A 22796-nucleotide genomic window follows, 5' to 3' on the forward strand; every position below is an offset into this window, starting at 1 on the left:
TATGTGTTAAAAGCGACACAGTTACATCATGGCACTATTTTCAGGAAGTCCATGAATTTTCAATTACTATGTAGTGTCATCCACGTGAGCCGGCGAACGCACTACTAACATACACACAAACACACACACACGGCGGGTGTGGGCATAGTGATGGCTAGTATCCACTGCAGCATGAAGGTTTCCAATTAGCAGGATTGGAGGGTCACTTTGAGATAGTCCCATTTTTCGTTAATAACTGGTGTAACTTCCACAATCTTGATATGACAAGGCAGCTGTACAAAGAGAATTTCAGTCTAGTAAAGTAAACTAAAACAAAGTAGGGATAAAAAAAGTTTCATCAAATAAAAAACAAAGTAAAATAAAATAAAATAAAATAAATAGACCTAGAAAACTAACTAGTAGGGCTAAGGGGCGTGTCTAGAAGAGGGGCATTGGGTGGCACCAATCCCCCTAAGATCTGACCCCCCTTTCCAAAGTTGTTTTCTTGTACTTTATATAATTTTTTCATGCTATGCTGCTTATTATGTTATGTTTACTCCAATATATATTGAATGTAATTAGTTGTATTACACTATACTATTTCTATTAGTTACATTATTAATTTATTATTGTTTTTCTAATAAATTCTGTTATTTTATATAAAGTTACTGATAATATAAAGTGATTTATCTATAATAATGTGATTTAAACCTCAAAAAATAAATACTAATGATTCAATAATGTCACCTAATGTCAAAAATAATGATTTTTGAAACACGCCATTCCAAAAAAATGAGAGTCCTTTAACTTTAAGTACTTATATATTTTAATTATACACCCTGTGCACTATTAAGGTAGTTAAGCAAAGTTAGAATTGTTACTTACGTAACAAGCCTAAATACTTTTTCCCACTTTGCAAAACACTTATGCAGTGCATGATTGTGCTTAAATTCTTTTGCAGCATCCCTTTATACAAAACAAATCTGCAATAGGAACCAGGGCTGCATATGAGCCTGAAAATTGTGTTTTCTTGCCCATTTCTATACCTTTTAAATTTTATTTTATTTAATTTTCCCACAATGTCAAATATGGTAGAGACAATGTTGTTGCATGGGCAGGTATGGGCTGCTAGTGGAACCGAGTCAGAAAAATAGTGCAAGACTGACTGGAATGTAAATGGATAATGACCCAAAGCCTACTGCAAAGGCAACCTAAAAGTTTCTCACAGCAATAAATGTGATATTCTTCAGTGGCCAAGTTGGTCACCTGATTTCAATCGAACAGAGCATGCTTTTCACTTACTCAAGGGCAGAGCGACACAAACAAGGGGCAACTGGAGGTGGCTGCAGTAAAAACCTAACTGAGCAACTTAAGTGTGGAAACAGGATTTGGTGATGTCCATGGGTTTTAAACTTCAGGCAATCATTGCAAGGGATTTTCATTCGAGTATCTGTTTTCTTCCTTATTCAATTTAGGATCATGCTGCACTTATTTTGATAGTCATAATTCAGCATTTCTTAATTTTCTTCTAATTTTTTGAATGTTGCTTTTGATCTTCCTGGGTTTTTTCCATCTGTCTTTCTTTTTCAATAGAAAGAGAGACTAATTGTGATCAAATGAAAAATGAATATAATGTTATAATATTATAAATAACATTGGGAAAAAAGACTTTCATAACATGTGGATGTTGTGTCTGAAGTTTATTTCCAATTTTTTTTAAATAAATAATATTAATTGTCATTGTCCTTTTTTTCATTTAAAATTTCCACTGTCAAATCTTAAATATATTATTTAGAAAAGTTCAAAGGTTTGACCTGTTGGTCTAACATAATGAGTCACTGCATGAAGAAATACCAGGACTTTCTTTTCTATAATAATCAAAAGATATTACTTCATAATTTATATGGAACTGAAACATATGTAAAGACCAACAATAAGAGATAAACATAGTCCTTTAAGTAGGTATTGATGGATACATTTGCCACTTTAATGTTGTAGCATGTGGATTAAATGAGATTCATAAATATTTATGTCATGTAAATTATTAAAATGGTATTAATATTGAAGCTGTTGTTGAAGATGTTATCCTGAACAAAGTGTATGCCTATCAAGTGCTATTTAGTGCTATTTTTCTGTTGTCTTCCTCTTTTGGATTTATTATGGTTGGCAAACATCTTTCAGCTGCACTACCACTATCTGAGCTGGACTGTGGCCCAAAGGTCTGCCATCTAACCATTCTCAAAAAAAGAAAAAAGTGAGAGAGGGAGAAAATGCTTTATGCTTTTCAACCATAAAGAAAGAATTGCAATGACCATTATGACCTTTCCTTAATCTTGTCATAACACTTTAGTCTTTCCCATTTTGTCCTCCACAATGTGCCCCCAACTGATGGTTTAGTTAAAAATAGTAACTAAATAAAAACCCCACCCCAAAGCCTTGCTGTGATTACTTTGTTCCATTTATTCTTCTTCATCTACCCGACACAGCAAAGAACCCACAGACAAACACATTTGGTGAATTGTAAATAGAATGATTCAGTGCTGTGCAATACTCTGATGCTGTTACTACTTGCTCTGGGATGGATTCTCTGGTATGATGTTTCTTATCTTGACTGGACAAGTTATAATCTTACAAGATAACTTGTGCACACTAAATAAAAGCCCATAAGTGCCTAACACCATCAAATGCATGTGATGGTGATAACTCCACTTATCAAGTTTTATTTTCACCTTGGGTGGTCATAAAATAAAATTCCTTCTTCTCTTGCACATAACTTGAGCACTAACTAAAGGACTGTATGGTAGTATAGGTGGTGCAGCAAGAAATTTCCACCTATTTACGTGCTTGAGCAGCATAGATTTCACTGTATGACATTCTGAGGTGTGAAGAAAACATAATTAGCTGGGTTTTCTGACACTATTACTGACATATAGACTCGTAGTAAATTATAATGTGCACATGCATTAACATTTAGATATAATCATGTGTCCACAAGGTAAATAACATGTACATAAAGTAAATATAAAAAACATTTAGCATTCGATAAATAGCTTTGTTTACAGAAGATAAGCTGTTCATACAAACTTGCCACTCACGCATAGTTACATACCACTTTATGGATAGTCCTGGGCACTAGAACACTACATAGTTGAACAGTTTTTCTCAATAATTTGCTTGTGGTTAATTTACATTTGCATTTGCAGAGTGATTCAAGTAGAACAAAAACTGTTCGGACAGTTTGTTTAGCTTTTCTTGAAGATTCAATGTGGTACAAAAGTACCACATTGAATCTTTCAGAAAAACAAACCCACTTCTCGTTTCTTTATATTTTACTTCCAAAGCCAGACTTTCTTAGCATTTTTAAAGTGGTCGAATGCAATAGTTATCCAGGCTCTCTTATTCTTCCCACTAAGTATTTTTTCACTTAACACCGACCAATGTGATGTGTCGACACAAAACAGCCATCTTAGCAAAGAACCAATTTTAAATTGTACCTTTGGGGACTTTGTTATTAGCAGCCTTTCACGAAAATGCATAATTTGTCCCCATTTCTTTTGTTGAATCTACGAAAAATGCCAAAGAAGGTGATTACCAAAGACAGATAAGCTGAAAATGTGGCAACTCTCAGTATGGTGTGCATACTGAGGAAACTGGACAGGGGAAGGACAAAAGAAAAAGCAACGGGCTTAAAGAACTGTTTGCATCTGATGAACAGTATCTGAAAATCATGTCCTTGAGAAATATGGGGGGAAATGCAGCAAAGATCTGACACAGACCACCTGAGATTTATCTGGTCCTTAAGAGATGCATTTGGTCTGCTGAGCCCTCACCAGAGGGCCTGTCAGTTAAAGGGTGCCTGTCAAGAAGAAAAACAGGGAGAAAAGACTGATGTATATCAAATTACACAAGAACTAGATGGAAACCAAGTGGCAACAGGTCTGGTGGAATGATTAGGCTAAATTTGACATTTTTGGTTCAAATTGTCACGAATATGTACAGAGGAGGTCAGGAGAAAGGTACAACAGTGAGTATCTACAGCCACCTGTGAAACCCGCTGGAGGCTCTGTTATGGTTTGAGACTGCATTTCAGCCAGTGGTGTTTGGGATCTTCTGGAAATTGATGGAATTATCAATCCAGTACCATTAGCATGACAATGATCCCAAACACATTTCCAATGCAGTAAAAGCATTGATGGATCCTCCACCTGGGGGGATAGGTTTTTTTTGGAAGGTAGGTGTCTTACAAATGACCTTAATTAATTAATTTTAGCACATTCTGATATGAATTAAAGTGTGATGGTTGATCTTTTGTTTGTTTGTTTTTTTCTGGCATTTAACTTTTTAAATATAATATAATTTCCTATAATGTGTAGATTTTTAAGTTGAGCTTAACTTCTGCTGTAGTTCAACTTCTTCCACTGTTAAGTAATTGGTAGTTTGCAATGCTGCTTATGGGACTTGAGTCCGCATTGAAAACTAGGTCCTTATAAGGACCCATTACAGTGTATCCAGTTCAAACGTATTTGATTGTAAAAAATAATTTGTTGTTTCAAAAATACAAAATACAAATACATGTATTATACGCCGAAAATTACGTAGTGTGTGATAGATTAAAACGTGTAGCCTCACATATTGTCCGAATTTAGAAATGTTGTCAATAATTTTGATCAGGCGTTCTGTTCGGACAGGCGTTGTGTGTATTCCTCTGGCAAGACCCCTATGGGATTAGCAAAACAGTCCAGAGATGCGGATATCTTTTGGCCACCGCTGAATGCAGTCTCCGATAGCTCCTGTCATCTGCTATGTATTGTTGCTGTTCCATACGAGTTCTTATAGTTATCACAGTCTGCTGAGAATTTTAACATCACTGGCTTTGACTGGAGCAGGAAAACCGACGCGACTCAGTTAGCTCGTTAGCTAGCGTGTCAGAAGGCTCGACGACATAATAGATTGTCCTGCTGCTGAGAACGCGGTGTGCTCTTCTTGTCAGATCAACCCAGGTGTCACCTAGTGTACTATCACTAATTTTCAGAGAGTATCTTCGTTCCGCCGTATCGTTCACTGTTGTCTTTGTTATGTAATCGACTGCTTTCACCGTGAAATGTAGCAGCATACAGCAGCTTGGCCAGTCTTCAGTGTCTCCGCAGCGTTAGCAGAGCACTGCTCTCACTGCGCTGGCTAAAAATACCACTGTAAGGTCCCCCTGCTCGCTGCGCCTCCAAAAGTGCTGGACTTGTCCCTGTTGGACTTCTCTTTTCTGGTCACCTTGCTCGCAGTTTGCCCCTCTACATGGTCACTACAGTGAATTTGAGACGACTGGAAGAGCGAGTCGGACCCCGAGGTTGTGAGCCAAGCTGGTCTGATCTAACGTTAAATCGTACCAGCTGCTGGGCTTCAGTTTTCCAAGGGAACGGCACTCGGCTTTGGTTGATCTGTAGCCGAGTATCATTTTGCCCCGATGGCCTTTTCCTGTTATAACTAGAAGTATAGAAAGCCTTGGTGCAGCCCGGGGTACTTTATAAAGGTCAGACAAGACACAACCGCTTCGTTTCCACTGTGTTCAGTCTGAGTTTGGGGAGGCAGACTTCATCTGTCCGGAGCACAAAACCATGTCGGAGGATAACAACGCAGACAAATTCATCAAGGTAACCTAAAATGACACTTCTTCTGCTTGGTTACTGGTCGACACAGGTGATGGAAATATTGTTATCTTTTTAAAGCTGTTGCTCAATGCATACTACATGAAGAGGGCAGTTTTATGTTGTTTCATGAGACAGTCATAAACTCATATTTATTGACAGCAGATGAGTTTTATGTGTGATATGCATGGCAGAAATGTAGAACATGTTTAAAAAAACATAATATTCATTTCTTTGCAGTTTAGACCTATTTAACAATGGTCATGATCATTAACCAGCCATATTTCCCTGCAAACTGGATCTGGGGGTTGATCCTGGCTGGCTCCCCTCAGTGTGTCATTGCCCTGGCATCTATGTCAACAGTAAAATGTGATCTGGAGTTGTCCTGGCCCCTGCTTTCATGGTTGGGCAAGAGGTACTCTAGAACTCGAGCACACGTTCGCTGAGTAGCTTTCGGCTTAACCCTGACTCTGTTTTATCAATTTCCTAGCACATTAAACCAAATGCTGGGAAATAATCTTGCACGTTTCCTTGCTCCAGAAAAAATAAAATGTATTAAAGCGTTACAAATCTGCATAGTTTTTGATCACTCGTCCTTCAAGTTGTGTGATTAAAGAACCCTGGACTCCCTCTTAAAGTGATGAGATCTGTTGACTTTGTTACGTAGTGGGGGTTTGCTGACATCATTTGGGTCCCCTTAGAATGAAAAGTCACTGCAAATCAATAGAGTTGTTCTGTTGACTGCATTTATCTCTTAGTGAAACTAAATGGAGTGGTGTTTTTCCAGAATGACAGTGCTTCTGTCTTTTGGTTCAGTGAGTCACCAGTGACTCACTAAACCTCACATTCATCAAACATAGGGTTTGATGAGTGTGAACATTATGTGAATCATATGCTATGGCTTTCACAGTCAGCAAGTCTAGTCCCAGTTAAACAGCTATGGGAGATTTCGGCCGAATACTCCACCTCGACCAAATAAGAGGATATCTTTTTTTGGATTACTTTAATAGTGCCTTGACATGAAATAGCACTTTCCTGGTTGTCAGGCTGTAGTAAAACATTGTCAAGTGTTGCAACAGTTATATTTTATTCAGCCAATGTTCACATGTTCCAGAAAATTATGTTATAATGAGGGACTGATGCCAAAAATTTCTGACCTCAAGTTTGGGGGTTTGTCAAAGAGAACTTGATTTGTTTTATTTTGATTTTTTTTAGTTGATTACTGAACTTGTCTGGGGTTGGTCTTTAAATAATTTATATTGGCACCAGTAGTAGCAGCATGATTTTCCAGGTGCATTTGTGTTATAGCAGCCAAGCTGTCTTTTTTATAATTATAATCTGTGTTAAGGAATGGTAGTATTGTGAAACTAGAGCCCATGGATGTATAGCTATTACACCACCCAGTGTTAACAAAGTAGGGTTAATGTGTTTCTTTTCATTTAGTATAATGTAACTAGTATCGGCAGTAGTCTTTTGAATATATGTTATGAATATAACATACAGTATGTATTATAATAAAGATCATATTCCGTGTAGTGGTATAATCACTGTCTGTGTATTGGCATTGATCAAATGTTTTTTTTTTTTTCTGGTTTTGTTTTTTTAATACAGTATTTTCTTTGCTTTTGAGCTAATGATCATAAAGCATGACATACCCCGTGCTGACTGTTGTGAAAGGCACAGATGATTCATAAACTTAAGCCTAGGTCTTTTTTTAACATTCCTGTCTACCACGGTGGTCTGCCTTTTCTTCAATGTTCTGATATACTATATGGTATTATTTTGTCTTTTTAACAGGAGACATCTATTTTGGACGAGTACAACATAAACTGGACACAGAAACTGGGAGCTGGCATCAGTGGCCCTGTCAGGTAAGTCTTTTTAAAAAAAAAAACCCTTTTCTTTATTCTTGAAATTTTATCTTTTCTGCTGCAGTCTGTTGGTGCCAAAATGTGGAACGGGATTATTTTTCTTGAACTATGGCCAGTGTGAGGAGTATTACACAACCAGGAAACATTATCATGATATCTGTTTGTGATTGAGAAATCACCTTTTACCTGTGCTTCTGACGTCTATGGAAATGAGTTATTGCAATTTATTAGCACTGCAGAATCCCACAGGGAGAACTCTTAACATCCTGGGTTAAACACAACTGTTAGAACGCAGTCAGCGTCAACTAAGGTTACAGTGTAGTTTTGTTTAGACCTGAGAATAGATAATTGTGATTCAGAGTATTCTTAAATAAAGTGATGTGACTGAAGAGGGTGACAGAGATTGCTGTGTTCCCATGCAGTGCATGATTAAATCTATGTATACATCTGAGTCTCTGAATACACTGCAGAGTCAGAGCTGATTTAGATTTGTTTGTTAGCTGAGCTATTGACTAGACAAACTCGTCTGTATGTATTTCTAATGGTTCTCTTGCATTAAATTTGCTGATGCACAGCTTGACCTTATCCTTGGCACATTAACACATTAAAAATTATGAAAGGACCAGGTGCTTGTCACTTGCTTTAACTGACTGGGCCTGCTACCCGTGTGTAAGAGCATTGCAGCTGGGAGCTTAAAATGTTTGGCACAGGCATGATTTCTGTTGTTTTTGGAGGTGGCTCAGTTGGCACAAACACAGTCTATGTAATTGCAGCATGGTGGACTTGAATCCCACCCAATGCACGTATCCCTCAAAACCTCAGTGGAAGTCAGTTAAACTGGACTCTTTATGTTTTCCTTTTATGTTCATGTACACCATATGAGGAAAAAGTATTAGGCGACCTAAACATTACACTAATGGCGATTTTCTGACATCGTATTCTATTAATATGAGGCATTAATATGAAGTTGGTCCCCATTTGCGACTATAATAGCTTCCACAATTTTGGAAAGGATTCCTGCAAGATTTTGGGATGTGTCTGTGGGAATTTTTCACCCCAGTCATTTAAAAGAGCATTTATCAGATCAGACCCTGAAGAATCCTTTGGTTACTGGCGTAACCCCAGTTCTCTGAAAACCAAGTGAGGTATCTCACTATGGGGAATGACCTCTGAATGACCATTCACAGAGGCTCCACTACCACCACGTCAGATCAATGACTTCAATGACATGGGGTTTGCTGACCCTCTTTGTAACAGTCCCTAGCCCCGCACGAGAACCTGGAATTCTTCAACTCCTAAGAGAAGCATGGAGAAGACGAGGAGGAGGATGTTATCATGGATATCATCGGAGATGATAATAATGAGGGTGAGGATGATGCTATTCTACCCTGGCATCTTGACCTGACAGCTCCATTGGCAGGGAAGCTAAGCCCTCTCCATCTCCCCTGCGAAGTGAATCTAAGTGAGATATGCAAGCATGCGTCAATCAAGCTGTCCATTAGCTGGCCTGTAGCTTCTAGTTTATCCCAAAGGTGTCACGGCAGACAAGTTCTTTCATACCAGAGTCAAACATTAAAACTAGAAAAGTGGAACTAAGAGGCCCAGGTAGACCCCAGAAAAAATAGCCCCATAACATTATTCTTCTTCCACCAAACTTAACACCTGGCATAGTGCAGTCAGGTCGGTAATGTTCCCCTGGCATTCTCCAAACCTAGACTTGTCCAGAGTCCAGTAGTGGTGTGCTTTACACTGCTCCATCCAATACTTGGCATTGTGCCATAATGAGGTCAGTATGTGTGCAAGTAACCTCAGTTACTCAGTTCAGTTTCAGATGTTTTTGTCTCTACTCTTGCTTCTTTATCGCGTCAGTGATAATATGGTCATTTCAGGCATGCAGCTCTGGCTGTGAGCACAGCAGCTCTACACAGCTGCTCTGGAAGACAATCTGTTTGCAAGGGGCAGCCAGTCCAAAAGAAAGTTCCTTTAACAGGACGGTGGCCCTAAGCAGAGTTTGGGAGTTCAGCATTTGTGCCCATTTGTGCAGGTTCTTTTGGCATTGCAGAATGAAAGTTTAAAAGTGTGTAAACATGCTGTAAAAAAACAGCAGCGTGTGGGATAATTTGTGCATGGTAGGTTTTTTTCAAGCCTGTTGCACAAGCCTGTTGCACCCATATTGATGGGAACAGTTGAGAGGGACAAGAAACATGAAGTGCGAGAAGCGAGTGCAATACAACACATGGTCAGACTCGATGGGATTCAGTTCACAGACTCACTGTTAAAAGCATTACTACCCATGTGGTGTGTAAACTAACAGCTTAAAATCTTAATCCTCTTGAAGAAAGTGAGTTTATTTCCAATTCCTTGGCTTTGTTGGGTTTAGTCTAGCTGTGGATGCACAAGGGATCAATTATAAAACATAGCAGTTTGCTTAAGTTGTCCATTTCCCCTCTATATTCCTCTAATTGTCTTCACACCGTAAAATGGGGAGTAATCGATCACAGGAAAGCTTATACCACATATGCATAAGTAGCAATCACTGTTATAAATGACTCCTTTTAATATTAAAGATTAGTAAACACTGCTTTGCCCTGTTCACAGGAATGACTTTTAGATTCATTCTGTTTCTGCTGAACGTTACAGAGAGGCAGCAGCTCTGCCAGCAGATTTAAGTCTGTTTATGCTATACGCAGTCTTTTTAGTGCAGGTCTGTCTGTCTTGCTGATTCTAGTTAGATGCCAGTAGTAATATATCAGTGTCTGCCACTGACTTCTTCTGCTCATTCTGCACTTTGAGGCTATCATTAGTCTGGATCAAGCGAGAGCAATCTGTTATTACCCAATGTGTATATTTTTGGCCTTGAGTGATGAGAAAACGGTGATATTGACTCATCAGCCCACCATGTAAACATGCTGGTATGATTCATGCTATTTTTTGAGCAACTTTTGCTCACCTCATGTTTTATATTTCTAACTCAGTTTTTTGCTTGGAACTCTTATTACTTCCTTCTTACCTGTCTCCGTCTCCTAGCACATTCATGTCTCTTACTGTACCCCCCCCCCCCCTCCCCTCCACCACTGGACTAATTCTGTCATTCATTTGGGAAGGTATTGGTTTCTAGTGAAGTGAACTTTGGCCAGAGCTGAATGTTTCTCCCAGTAATACTTTAATAGTGTAATCTGAGTTCAAAGTAAGTGTTTAAAGTGAATGTTTGAGCCCCTGTAGATTAGAGGAGAGGGAAAGGGAGTTATTAGATTCTTCCAAAAATGAATTATGTATCTGCACGTTTCATATTTAATAAGTGTGCAGTTCAAAATGTGGATTGAGGAAACCCATTTCCAGGAGTTATTTACTTCATTTTATCCTTGTGACGATGAAAAATATACATCCACAGATGACTTTTCCTTTGGTTTACTCTACATACAAAGATGCAGACCAGATTCACCATTCCCACAACAAACTTTGATATTGACAAAATAAAGTTTTAAATCCAGCTAGTCAGCTGATGTCTTCTCTGTGCTTCTGTTTGGCCTTATTTAATTCGACATCAGATCATATCCAGGCGGTATGTAGGAGTGTAATAGTCTAAAACAGCGCGTTAGTACAAAGAAACTACCTTTACAGCTTAAAGTCTTTTTAATAAAATAAGAAAACCTACACAAATATAAATTCAAGCTTAACCCATAAAGTATCTACACATCCACAGATTATAAATATAAGTCCTAAAGTGATTAGTCTATTAACAGAAGAATATTTATTTTAAATAACATGCAAATAATTAGCTGTCTGCAGACAAAATGTATATCTGAAACTGTAGATACTGTTGAATTATGATATTTATCTACTTTAAAGCTTTTTTAAGGGTGAAACGGCATCTCAAGTTAAAAGAAAAAGAAGAGTATCTACACACACATCAAGTGTCCAGACATTGTCAGCCTACACATTGTCCCTCATTGATATCAGCTGTTTTAAGTAAAGACAGGACACTGTCTGGCATTTTATTTGTTGTGGATTTGGGGAATGCAGTTTAATCTGACTGGACTTGATGATAATCTTGTTTCTTAATCAGATAGTTAGATGGGAATGCTGTAAAATGCTTGGATGGTTGTTTTATGTGACATAGTGGTTTAATGATTTCACCTGAGACCTCATGTAGAGGAGCTGAGTGCAAGTATAAGAGAGACGCCTTTTAATGATTTAGTGTGTTTATCAGGATGTCGTGAAAAGCTGGCAGGGCTTAAATCGTTTTCAGGTGAAACTGTAAATAATTAAGCCAATTTGGTATAAAGTTTTGTCAATAATGTGTTGAAGAGTTTGCACAGTTTGTAGGTTTTAATCTGAATATATTATGTTCTTGATGCACTTAAAACAACAACACCTTTTCAGATGTTGCCACTAAGCTTTGTAACAGATCATCCCTTCAGATCTTTCCTTACATTAGCCCCTCTTTGTTGTTGAGAACAGATGACGTAATACAGATGAGTGACAAACAGAGCAACTGACTGTTAATAGAAACACCAGGAAATGAGAAAAGTCCTGCAACTTTATATATACTTAATTCCTGATTCTTGGCACAGGCACACATCTGACAAACCTATCATGGTGCGTGAGGTGTTTGTTGATACTTGTTTTCTTCTTTTGCAGAGTTTGTGTGAAGAAGTCAACTCAGGAACGCCTGGCCCTGAAGATCCTTATTGATCGCCCCAAGGCCAGAAATGAGGTTAGAGGAAACGCTGTCATGGTTGTGATTAATACCTGCTGTTTGTTGTCTGGGGCTGTGTCAGTATGCTTTGTTCTGCCTGCCTGTTATCAGTCTCTATTAATTCCTGTTTTTGTTTTTTTTTCTTCCTTGCTTCTCTTGTACTTCAGCTTGTTTGTATGAGCGCCTTTGTCTCGAACGCTGCAGTGAACAGTTTGTCTTAGCAGCCTCTCCGTGTCATCAGCAGCCCCCTGTTTTGATCAAGCAGCTTATGCAGCAGTTAAGCAGTGCAGTCAAAACAAGCTACACAGACTTGGTGTTGGCGTACTGTCTTTGTCTGTCTTGCAATCTGTTTTTTTCCCTGAGTCTGACACTGTATAATTTCTGATGGTGTCATTATTTGGAAGAAGTCTCGGTATTTGTAGCTGCTTAATTTGCATTTACATTTACAGAATTTGTCGATTCTTGGCATTCATTGGTAATGAATGTGCATTAGTTGACTCATCTGCTTAATAAAACTAGTAAAGCGGTGGAAACGTGTAATAAAATGATTTCTGTGTCAGCTTTGATGTAGTTTAAACATTTGAATACTAATAGATGTCATTGATCTCACATTAAATTTCTCTTTTTGCCTGGGAAGTGCGGACACTGCACATCAGAGTGACTGTACTGATGATATGATGCTGTTCTCTGTTGCAATGACTTTCACCTTGCTTAAACATGGAAAATTTAAACTATTTAAGAGAGTTACTCTAAATTCACTTTGATTGTTTTCTCTCCAGGTGCGTCTCCATATGATGTGTGCCAACCACCCAAACATAGTGCAAATCCTGGAAGTTTATGCCAACAGTGTTCAATTCCCACATGAATCCAGCCCAAGGTGAGGCGCTCAGTCTGTTTGTGTAGGATTCAGTGAATCTCTTGTCATAAAAGAAAGAATTTAACATATCTGCATCTCCTGGTTTTCACTGTTTCCTCCAATCGTTCTTCACAGAGCGAGGCTCCTGATTGTTATGGAAATGATGGAGGGTGGTGAGCTGTTCCACAGAATCAGTCAGCACAGGCACTTTACTGAAAAGATGGCCAGTCAGGTCACCAAACAGGTAGGTGAACAGACCTAACTGTGGCCCACCATTATCTTGTGTTTTGTGACATCGTCGGTCTTTTCCTGTAAAGCTGCAGTAACATGTCGTACAGCCTCGCCTTGTCATTACTACCTGCTGTTTGGATTAAGTGGCACACACCAGTTCAACCCTAGGCTGTTTTTAATAAATCTATAGATGGTGTCTCAGTTTTGTCTCCCTCCCTGTAGATCAGCCAAGCGTTGGAGCATTGTCACTCTCTCAATATTGCACATCGTGACCTGAAGCCAGAGAACCTTCTCTTCAAAGATAACTCTCTGGTAAGCTCCTGATGCTGCGTTGTTGCACACACAGATGTAAATACTGCAGTTTTAAAGTAACGTTAAAGCTGCCACAGCCCATTACTTTTAGCTAATTAATTATTCATACAAAATACAGAATGAAATGCAAAAGAGTAGAAGCTTTGCTAGACTTTTCGACACAGTGGATCAAAGGGTTTTGTTTTTTTTCACAGACTATATCTAGCAGACTTTGGCAAAGATGATGTAGAATTAGAAAATCTGCAGTGGCTGTGACAGACTTGGAAATCAATTCTGCTCTGGCAGCAATTTCAGTAATGTCCCAAAGGTGTTCCAGCTAAGAAATCCCATCAAGTGAAACTCTGTGAAGCCCCGGAGAAAATATCTTACATGAAGTTGCTAATAAAAAGTTTCTTTGCTCAAAACATATTCGTACCTCTTATTCGGTGATTCTGTCTGTTCTGCAGGATGCACCTGTGAAGCTGTGTGACTTTGGCTTTGCCAAAATCGACCAAGGAGACTTGATGACCCCTCAGTTTACTCCTTACTACGTAGCACCTCAGGTTAAAAAAAAAAAGAAAGAAAGATGCACTTGCTTTCTCATTCCACTGACGGCTGACACATCAGTAATGCATCATATCTTAATGATGTATTCTGGCCCTGTTTTCTCTACAGGTACTTGAGGCTCAAAGAAGGCATCAGAAGGAAAAGTCTGGAATTATACCTACCTCACCCACTCCTTACACCTATAACAAGGCAAGACTCATATCTGGGATTCCTGCTGTAGGTGCGTCAGGCCTGGTTCACTGGTGAATAATTTTTTAAAAATGTTTCTTTTCTGTCTACAGAGCTGTGACTTGTGGTCTCTTGGTGTGATAATCTACGTAATGCTGTGTGGCTACCCTCCGTTCTACTCCAAGCATCACAGTCGCACCATCCCAAAGGACATGAGGAAGAAGATTATGACTGGCAGCTTTGACTTTCCCGAAGACGAGTGGAGCCAGATCTCTGAGATGGCCAAGGACATTGTACGCAAGTAAGTCCTCTTCCTATTTCTATGCTTTGTCTACCTACAGAAATTTATAACGTGGATTTTTTTTCTATAACCTAATAGATTATCACACGTCCTTCATTATGAGACAATTTCAGACCTCAGTCACTTTTTTAATATTAAGTTTGTATGTATCAGAGTTCAGATGAGCAGCTCCAACATGAGAAATGAATGGAAATTTGGGCACCAGTTTAGCTCTCTGAGGGCAGAGGGCTGGGTTTGTCTTCATCTGATCTTATTTCCAGCTTCGTGTTGTTTCTCTACTCTCCTATCACAATAAAAACAAAAAAAGCCCCCAAATTATCTAAAAAAATAAATAAATAAATGACCAAAATAAAAAAATATATTAAATAGTTATATAATAAAATAGTCACGCCAATAACACTCTGCACAAGTTTTGCATTTTGCCATGTAAATTCTTTTAAATGGTCTTCATCGTCCTTTGTGACTGTTTCCCTTTAATTGAAGAAAGCTGAAGAATCACATGACCCATCAAGCCCCTCCCCCTCCTCTTTCTGAGTGCACACAGAGCCTGATAACAACTAAACTTGGCAATCCCTGCTGTGGTACCCATTATCTCTGATTTAGGGTTTAGGTTTTTGTCGATCCAGTTGATGCAAAGAAAACCTGACTTCATCCACCATATTTTGTAGTACACCCCTCAGCAGACTCATTAACTCCTCTGTCATCTTGTTTACCCCATATTGCCTTCCTTTTCTCCTCTGTCTTCCTTGTGTTTATTCGTCCCATCCCTCTGTTAGTCTCACTCATTCACTTTTTTCTGAGCCACATGTATTTTCTGTTGCCTCTTTGTTTCCTCCCTGCAGGCTGCTGAAGGTGAAGCCAGAGGAGAGGCTGACAATCGAGGGAGTCTTGGCTCATCCTTGGCTTAACTGCACCGAGGCCCTTGACAACGTGCTGCCCTCGGCACAGATGATGATGGATAAGGTGAGTGCATTGCGTCAGTGATCTGACTGGCAGAGGAAACTGTGCTAAATGAGTCTTCTTAATTATAATATAACAGACTTAGTTTCTGTCTTTCCTGACATTGGATTTATAGTCATTTCAGATTAACAGGAGTCGTGCTGCAGGTTTTGATTGTTAGCTGATACAAACCTCTTCAATGATGCATGCTTGTGTTATTTTCAATTAGGTCTCATGTTTCTTCTTTTACACACAAAAATCAATAGCACCAGAGCTGCTTCACAGTAATATTTAATGTTTTTTTTGTAGCTTTTGTTAGTGAATAGGGAGCTTCTGATGTATAGTCACGGTGGGGAGAAGGCCTGAAGAGTTATCTCTTTGTTAGAAGTTTGTTGCCGTCGTCGTTTTCTTCACTCTCCACAGACTTCACCAGCGTTGGTAACATGATGAGGAGAAACAGGGGATCAGTTTCAGTTTCTGCCTTCTGTCAACACCATGTTTAGTTTGTTTTTCGAGGAGAGCACGGATCATTTTAGGGCATATGCTTGGACTCTACGTATAGCCCTCCTTAGGCAGAAATATAGATACTAGCTTTGACTGTCCTCTTTCTGCTTCTCAGGCGGTAGTTGCAGGGATCCAGCAGGCCCACGCAGAGCAGCTGGCCAACATGAGAATTCAGGATCTGAACGTCAGCCTGAAGCCCCTAAACTCTGTCAACAACCCAATCCTCAGGAAGCGGAAACTTCTAGGGTATAGTTGCTGTTTTTTTTGTTTTTTTTCTTTGTGTGTGTGTGTGTGTGTGTGTGTGTGTGTGTGTGTGTGTGTCTGATGTTTTTATTTGGAAGTCCTTGTATTTCAAAAAAAGGATCTGCTCTGAAATATGTTTTTCTGTCCATGTTGCAGCCCCAAGCCCAGTGACAGTTTCTTCATTCACGACCCAGAAAACGGAGGGGAAGACTCCAACGTAGCACTGGAAAAATTACGAGATGTCATTGCACAGTGTATACTACCACAAGCTGGTCAGTAAACCCACGCCGGTATACAACTAGCATTTTAATGAAGAAGTATGAAAAGTTGTGCTGGCATGTTGAGTTTGGCATCTGTTTTTCACATCTATTTAACTAAGAAGCATTTTGGCAGTCTGTGATGAAAAGTAAACATAGGAACTGCCAAAGTACGGAGGAACAGATGATCAGCTAAGCTTTTTTCCCCGAAACCTTTAATTGGTTGTAACTTGACTTGTGCAGAAATGCAGAGAAACTCACTGGTGTTTGAACATTTATGACTACTACTTGCTGGAATTCTAATCAGGCTGTATAAGTTTATAGACACTCACTGACCACTTTATTAGGTACACCTTTTTAGTATTTTGTTGGACCTTGTTTTTTCCTCCAGAACTGCCTTAATTCTTCATTAATTCTTCAGCAAGGTGCTGGAAACTTTCCTCAGAGATTTTGGTGCATTTTGACGTGATGGCATCAAAGAGTTGCTGCAGATTTGGCATGATGGATGTGCAGGCAACAATCTCTTGTTCCACCTCAAAGGTGCTCTGTTGGACTGAGATCTGGAGACTGTGCAGGCCCTTTGAGTATAAAGAAATTGCCATGTTTAAGAAATCAGTTTGGGCTTTGTGACATGGTGCCTTAAGCTGCTGGAAGCAGCCATTGGAAGATGGGTACACTGTGGTCGTAAAGGCAGTGGATATCATGAGGGGTAACACTGCGGTAGGCTATGTTAAACTGATGCTCACTTGGTATTAAGGGAGCTAAAGTGTGCCAATAAAACACACCCCACACCTTTACATTGTTCAATTTTAGCGAGCCTGTGTGACTTACGGCCTCTGTTTTCTGTTCTCAGCTGATGCGATTGGCTCCAGGTTTGGTTTTCTGCTGCTGTAGCTCAACTGCTTCAACGTTTGATGTGTTGTGTATTCAGAGATGCTGTTCTGCATACCTTGGTTGTAACGAGTGGTTATTTGAGTTACTGTTGCCTTCCTGTCAGCTCGAAGCTGTCCGTCTAGCATCAACAAGGCATTTTTTTGGACCATTCTCTGTAAACGCTAGAGATGTTAGTGTGCGAAATCACCTTCCTTGCCTATGACTAATTTTTTTGCTTCCATGTGATTGGCTGATTAGATATTTGCGTTAAGGAGTTGAATAGGTGTACCTAACAAAGTGGCCATGGATAGTGTACATTAAAGTCTATATGGAGTCTGCTTGTGAATTTTTTTCTGTTCTCAATATTGCACATCTCTCAGAGAGAAAAAAAAAAGCTTCTGAAGTAAAAACAATTTTTTGTGCAGGAGAGAACGAGGATGAGAAGCTGAATGAGGTGATGTATGAAGCCTGGAGGTTCAACAGAGACTGTAAGCTGCTGAGGGATGGCCTGCAGGGGCTCACCTGGGACGGTCAGTGTTGCTTGCTCTCTCTAAAGTCATCCATGTTTTGTTTTTTCATTCACTTTTCCGGCGTGAGCTTATGTATGGTGAATGAATAGCTTATTTCAAAGATCAGAAAAGAATGTATAAACGAAATCTCTGCACCCCTAATTATTCAGATTGACAAAAATCTACAGAAACCAGATTAATTGTCTCTGTTATTATAAGATTAGGGGAAAAAGACTAAGCATGGCTCTCATTTAGGAGTGTAATTTTATTGTTACCAGTTACCAGATCCTTAACCAGCAGCTTTTCATTGCAGGACGAGCCTTCTCCGATAAAGTCGACCGCTTGAAGTTGGCTGAAATAGTGAAACAGGCCATCGAAGAGAAGACAAATCTCCAAGAATCTCATTAGCAGCTGCTGTCTTTCTATCTTCTTTTTTATATTGTTTGTTATTACCCTTTTTAACTCATATCTGTAAAGAGGCTTTTTTATGTATACATTTTTTTTTTCGTAAATTTACTTGCAAGACTTATGTCAAACTGTTGCAAGAGCTATTGTACAGCTGTAGATATATTTCAAAGATGACTCATTGGTACTATAAATTTTTTTTTAATGGATACTTGCAAAGAACATGGGGAGAAAAAAAACAACTATATTTTCATTTTTGCAAAAAAAAAAAAAAAAAAAGCAAGACAAAAAAAAATGAAAATCTGTGAAAGAAATTATTTTCTGGGAGGAAATTTTTATTAGCTGTTTGTCCAGCTTATTCAAGATGTCATGTGTTTTATCCCAGTTATTTCATTTTATTCTATTTTATGTTATTTTATTTTAACCTTGCTAAGGAATGTATTTATTTAAACAAAATTCCATTATTTTATACCTTACTCGTAGCTTGGGGTCCTAAAGTTGAGAGAAGCGCTCTACAATGTGATTTTGTTCTTCCACACACTTTTAAAATCTCACGCTAGAGAGAAATGATCTGAAGCTTTGGGTTTTCTGTTGTCTCGTGCGTCTTTCCGTCGACCTTTTTTGTTGTTTAGAGATTGGGGAGAAGCAGAAATGCAGGTAAAAGAAAGCGTCATAAATCAGAAAAATGGAGGCAGATTTGCTCATTTTTTCACAGTCCCCTTCTTCCAACTAAATTTATCAGTTATGAAATTGTTTGACCCAAGAAAATAAAATCTGAATACCTTTTTTATGAGCTTTAGTTAAGATGTTCTCAGACTGTTTCAAAGCTAAAAAAAAATCCCCCCCCCCTTTCAAAAAATATATATAAAAATAAAAATGTGTTTTTCTGATTTCTGATGGTTTTGATGAGAGTCCAGTGTTTTATTTGAAGTTGTTTATCTGTGAAACTGACACAATCTCTGCTGCTCTCACGTCACACTTGTATCTGCTGGAATTTAGACCTGCATAGTTAATATTTGAACTCTCTTTCCTAGCAGGAGTGGTTGTTACTTGAGCTCAAAGAAACACACACACAAAAGAAAAAACCCCGGTGTTTTTGGTCCAGTGTGGTCTTAGACCAGAGCAGATCAGGGGGGAAGGACTGGATTTCAGTGTCATAACTTGATGTTCAACTGAATGTGCAATAGGGGCAATAATGTGATCATGCTTTTTTTTTTTTTTTTCCCATGCATGTACATAGTGAGACCGTACGTATCTAATGTGTCAGTATTACTGTTTATCAGAGGCCTTCCCTGTTTCATTTCACTTCATTTCAGAGGTTTGAATACCCAGAAATGTTCCCACATCCTTACCCTTAAGGTGTGATTAATGTCATATCATTGGTTGATTGGTCAGAGTGAAATCTTCACTACACTGTTTGACTCTTGTGGTCTACTCATATCTAACAATAATATCCTTTAAAAGAGGCGTTTGAAGAAAGGGTTCCTCTTAAGGTGTTTGAATGAGGCCACACTGAGTCTGCTGAACAGCTGGAAATGTTTATTTTGTGTTTCAGAAAACCTCGTCTGTCTTGAGATTCTCCTTTGAAGTCTTTTACAGAACTTTTTCTGTGAACATAAATTCTTGTCAAGATTACTGCATTAACTATGTGATCTTCATTAAAAAGAAGTGTTTCTTCTGAGTAATTTGCAAACACTGGTGCAATATATCATCGCTGTCCGGCGTATCTCTGCTCTCTGTCTGACTTTTTTTTTTTTTTTTTTTTTTTTTTTGGACATGGTCAGATTTTAAACTCATTGCATCATCATAAAAAAAGCATAGTTGCAGCCTAAATGTCTGCTTTTCTTAATATTTCTTTGCAAACAGGAGATGGCGGTCATGTTGTAAGCTGATATTTTTCACACTGTTTAAAACTGATACGAAAAAAAAAAAGTGCAAGTCTTCCTTTTTGTGTCTGTATTTCTAATTTAGGTGGCGTCGACCGTTAGGTGGGATCATTTTCACCTTTTTTCAGTTCCCCTTAAAGCTTAATAATAACCACAACTTGTGTTTAAAAAGGCCTTATTCCAAGTTTCACACTCAAATGTGCCTTGTTTGAAAGGGCGGCATCTCCATCCTTTACTTAGTTGGAAATAATTGACAGGAATTAGGGGGAAGCTTCTGGCTGTAATTTGCTGTTTTTTATATGAAAATGTGAAGGTTATGGATTTGGCAACACTGAAATTAAAGTAGCACCATATTAGCAGAAAAAATGTGTCCTTTGGAAAAAAAAATACAAAATTTAACAACTGAAAGATTAGTTTGTTTAGGTAAAATGCTCCACTGGGTATGTTTACACAGCAACAAGTTCTGCCCACAGATGCCTCTAAAATTAAAAAATTAGGTCTCGAATCTGATATGTGCTTTTTTTTTTAAAAAACGTTTAAAAACCTAGTTTCCCCTTCAGGGTGCTTTATGTGTTGTAGAGTCTACAACGTAGACAATGTAGACCATTTATGTAACCAATAGGCTCAACTGGTCGCCTGTAACGGTCTGAACCGCAGTCTGAGAGAAACGTCACGGAAAATGGGGAAATGTGGTTTTTGCATTTTCAGAACAAGGGTGTCAGACTCATCTTTGCTCATAAGTGACTTACAGCTCAAGTGGGCCGCCTGCATCGCTGAAGCTTCTGACTAATTGTTCCCCTTTCTTTTTGTGAAGAGCAGTTTCAGTACATTCCGGTTACTGCTAATGATCTAATTATAAAACTGATGATGAGCAAACTGAAACATCTTTAAGAAAAACGTTTGTTTTTCCACATTCAGACTAATGATGATTCAGATGTACAATAACACTTTCATCATTGTTCATTCAGAATGACTTGCTTACCGGTGCAAAACAAAGTGAAAACCTAAAATTAATGTCTTCTTTGCAAATTTCACACTTGGAAAAGTTGCGCATCAAGCCTGATTGGATCCATTGGCAGGCTGGTTCTGGTCTGTGAACCATAAGTTTGACACCCTTGCTTTAAAAAAAGAGAAGAAAAGTGTGTTTTATTAAGTCTTACAAGTACTGATACTTTAAATCCTGCAGAATTAACAAAGCTTCTTGAAAAGAGTGGACATGATTTGGGTTTGTTTTAATTTGACTGTGTGAACCTGTGTAACTAATTTATAAATATATACATATATGTATGCCTCTGTGTGTGGTTCACTATGAAGAACCTTCTTTGTATCTCTGGAGGTCAATCAGAGCTTCTTTAATGGCTTCCACAGATAATGTGGAATCCACAGATAGCATCATTTGTATCTTTTGCTACCTGACAGTGAGCCGTGTATTTATTACCAGTTTTTTACTTTAAAGTCAGGCATGCATCTTTATATTGATAGTCCTAGGAGTGAAACGCAGTCCTGCTGAGACACCATTTACATGCTGTTTGCTGCTCGGTGTTACTAAACATCCTGCTGGGTAGGTTTTTTCAAAGAGGCTACATTCTTTTACCACTCAGCTTCAGAAATATTTTATTAAATAATAGGTAGCATCCAGTTTTCAATATAAAATTAGTTTACAATTTTATAGTAGGAAAAGGACTATTTCCTAAAAAACAAAAAAAATTGTCCCAGCAAAGAATAATCGAGTCCTAAAAGAATACAAAAATAACCAATTCATTCAAAAAAAGAGGAATTTGCTTTTTCAGCTCTTGATTAAATAAAAGCAGCTGCTTCCCTTTCTTCTGCTGTATAGAGAACATGTTCAGTAACTGTTTGATTATTTATTTATTTTTGCATTTGGCATTGAATGGATGTAGAAAAACAAAGTTCTTACTATGTCAGTATATCAGGAGGAAACTGAGGAAGAACACGATGTCCTGGTTCTGCTCTACCTGTCCTCTTAGTTTCTCTGGTCCTGCAGTCATGTAGCATGAATCCCTCATCAAAGACTTGCTGTATTTTTGTGTTCTTGTATTTTTTGCCTTTGTGGAATGTCATCAACATGCCGACTTTGTAATAAAGGAAATCTTTAACTTTTATGAATTTATTTTTTTGGTCTGTGGAAAATTTTTGGAACATGTTCTTTATTGGATTATTATTACTATTAGAGTTTACAACCTTATTACATGTTTTTTTACATGTGCATTTAGTAATGAGAGGAATTTGTTTGTATGAGAGGCGATGAGTAGTTAGTATGCCTTGCTAGTACCTAGTTGGACCCCCTTTTGCCTTCAGAGTTGCCCTAATTTGTCATGTGATTAATCTAATAAATTGCCAGAAAGATCCCTCAGAGATTTTGGTCCATTTTCAGATGATCATATTGTACAGCTGGCGCTGCACATCCATGTGAATCTCCCGTATAACTACATACCAAAGATCTCCTGGATTTGGTGACTGTGTTGGGCAACCATCAGGAGACAGGTACACATAAAGTTTAACCATTTATTAACGATAATACTTAGGCAGGCTTTAGTGTTTAAACAATGCTCAGTTG

The 22796-nt window shown here is 38.4% G+C and overlaps 1 protein-coding gene across 1 annotated transcript; it reads left to right on the forward strand.

Moving 5' to 3' along the window:
* Nucleotides 1-4674: 4674 nt before the first annotated feature.
* On the forward strand, nt 4675-22339 carry mapkapk5 (MAPK activated protein kinase 5). Its single transcript, XM_031727322.2, has 14 exons — nt 4675-5624; nt 7416-7489; nt 12131-12206; nt 12968-13065; nt 13180-13288; nt 13498-13587; nt 14034-14129; nt 14242-14322; nt 14415-14602; nt 15445-15565; nt 16161-16291; nt 16445-16560; nt 17844-17948; nt 18241-22339. The coding sequence occupies exons 1-14, from the start codon at nt 5589-5591 to the stop codon at nt 18333-18335; spliced, it is 1416 nt and encodes a 471-aa protein (XP_031583182.1). The 5' UTR covers nt 4675-5588; the 3' UTR covers nt 18336-22339.
* Nucleotides 22340-22796: the final 457 nt, after the last annotated feature.

Source organism: Oreochromis aureus, linkage group 12, assembly GCF_013358895.1.
Source record: "Oreochromis aureus strain Israel breed Guangdong linkage group 12, ZZ_aureus, whole genome shotgun sequence".
NCBI lineage: Eukaryota > Metazoa > Chordata > Actinopteri > Cichliformes > Cichlidae > Oreochromis > Oreochromis aureus.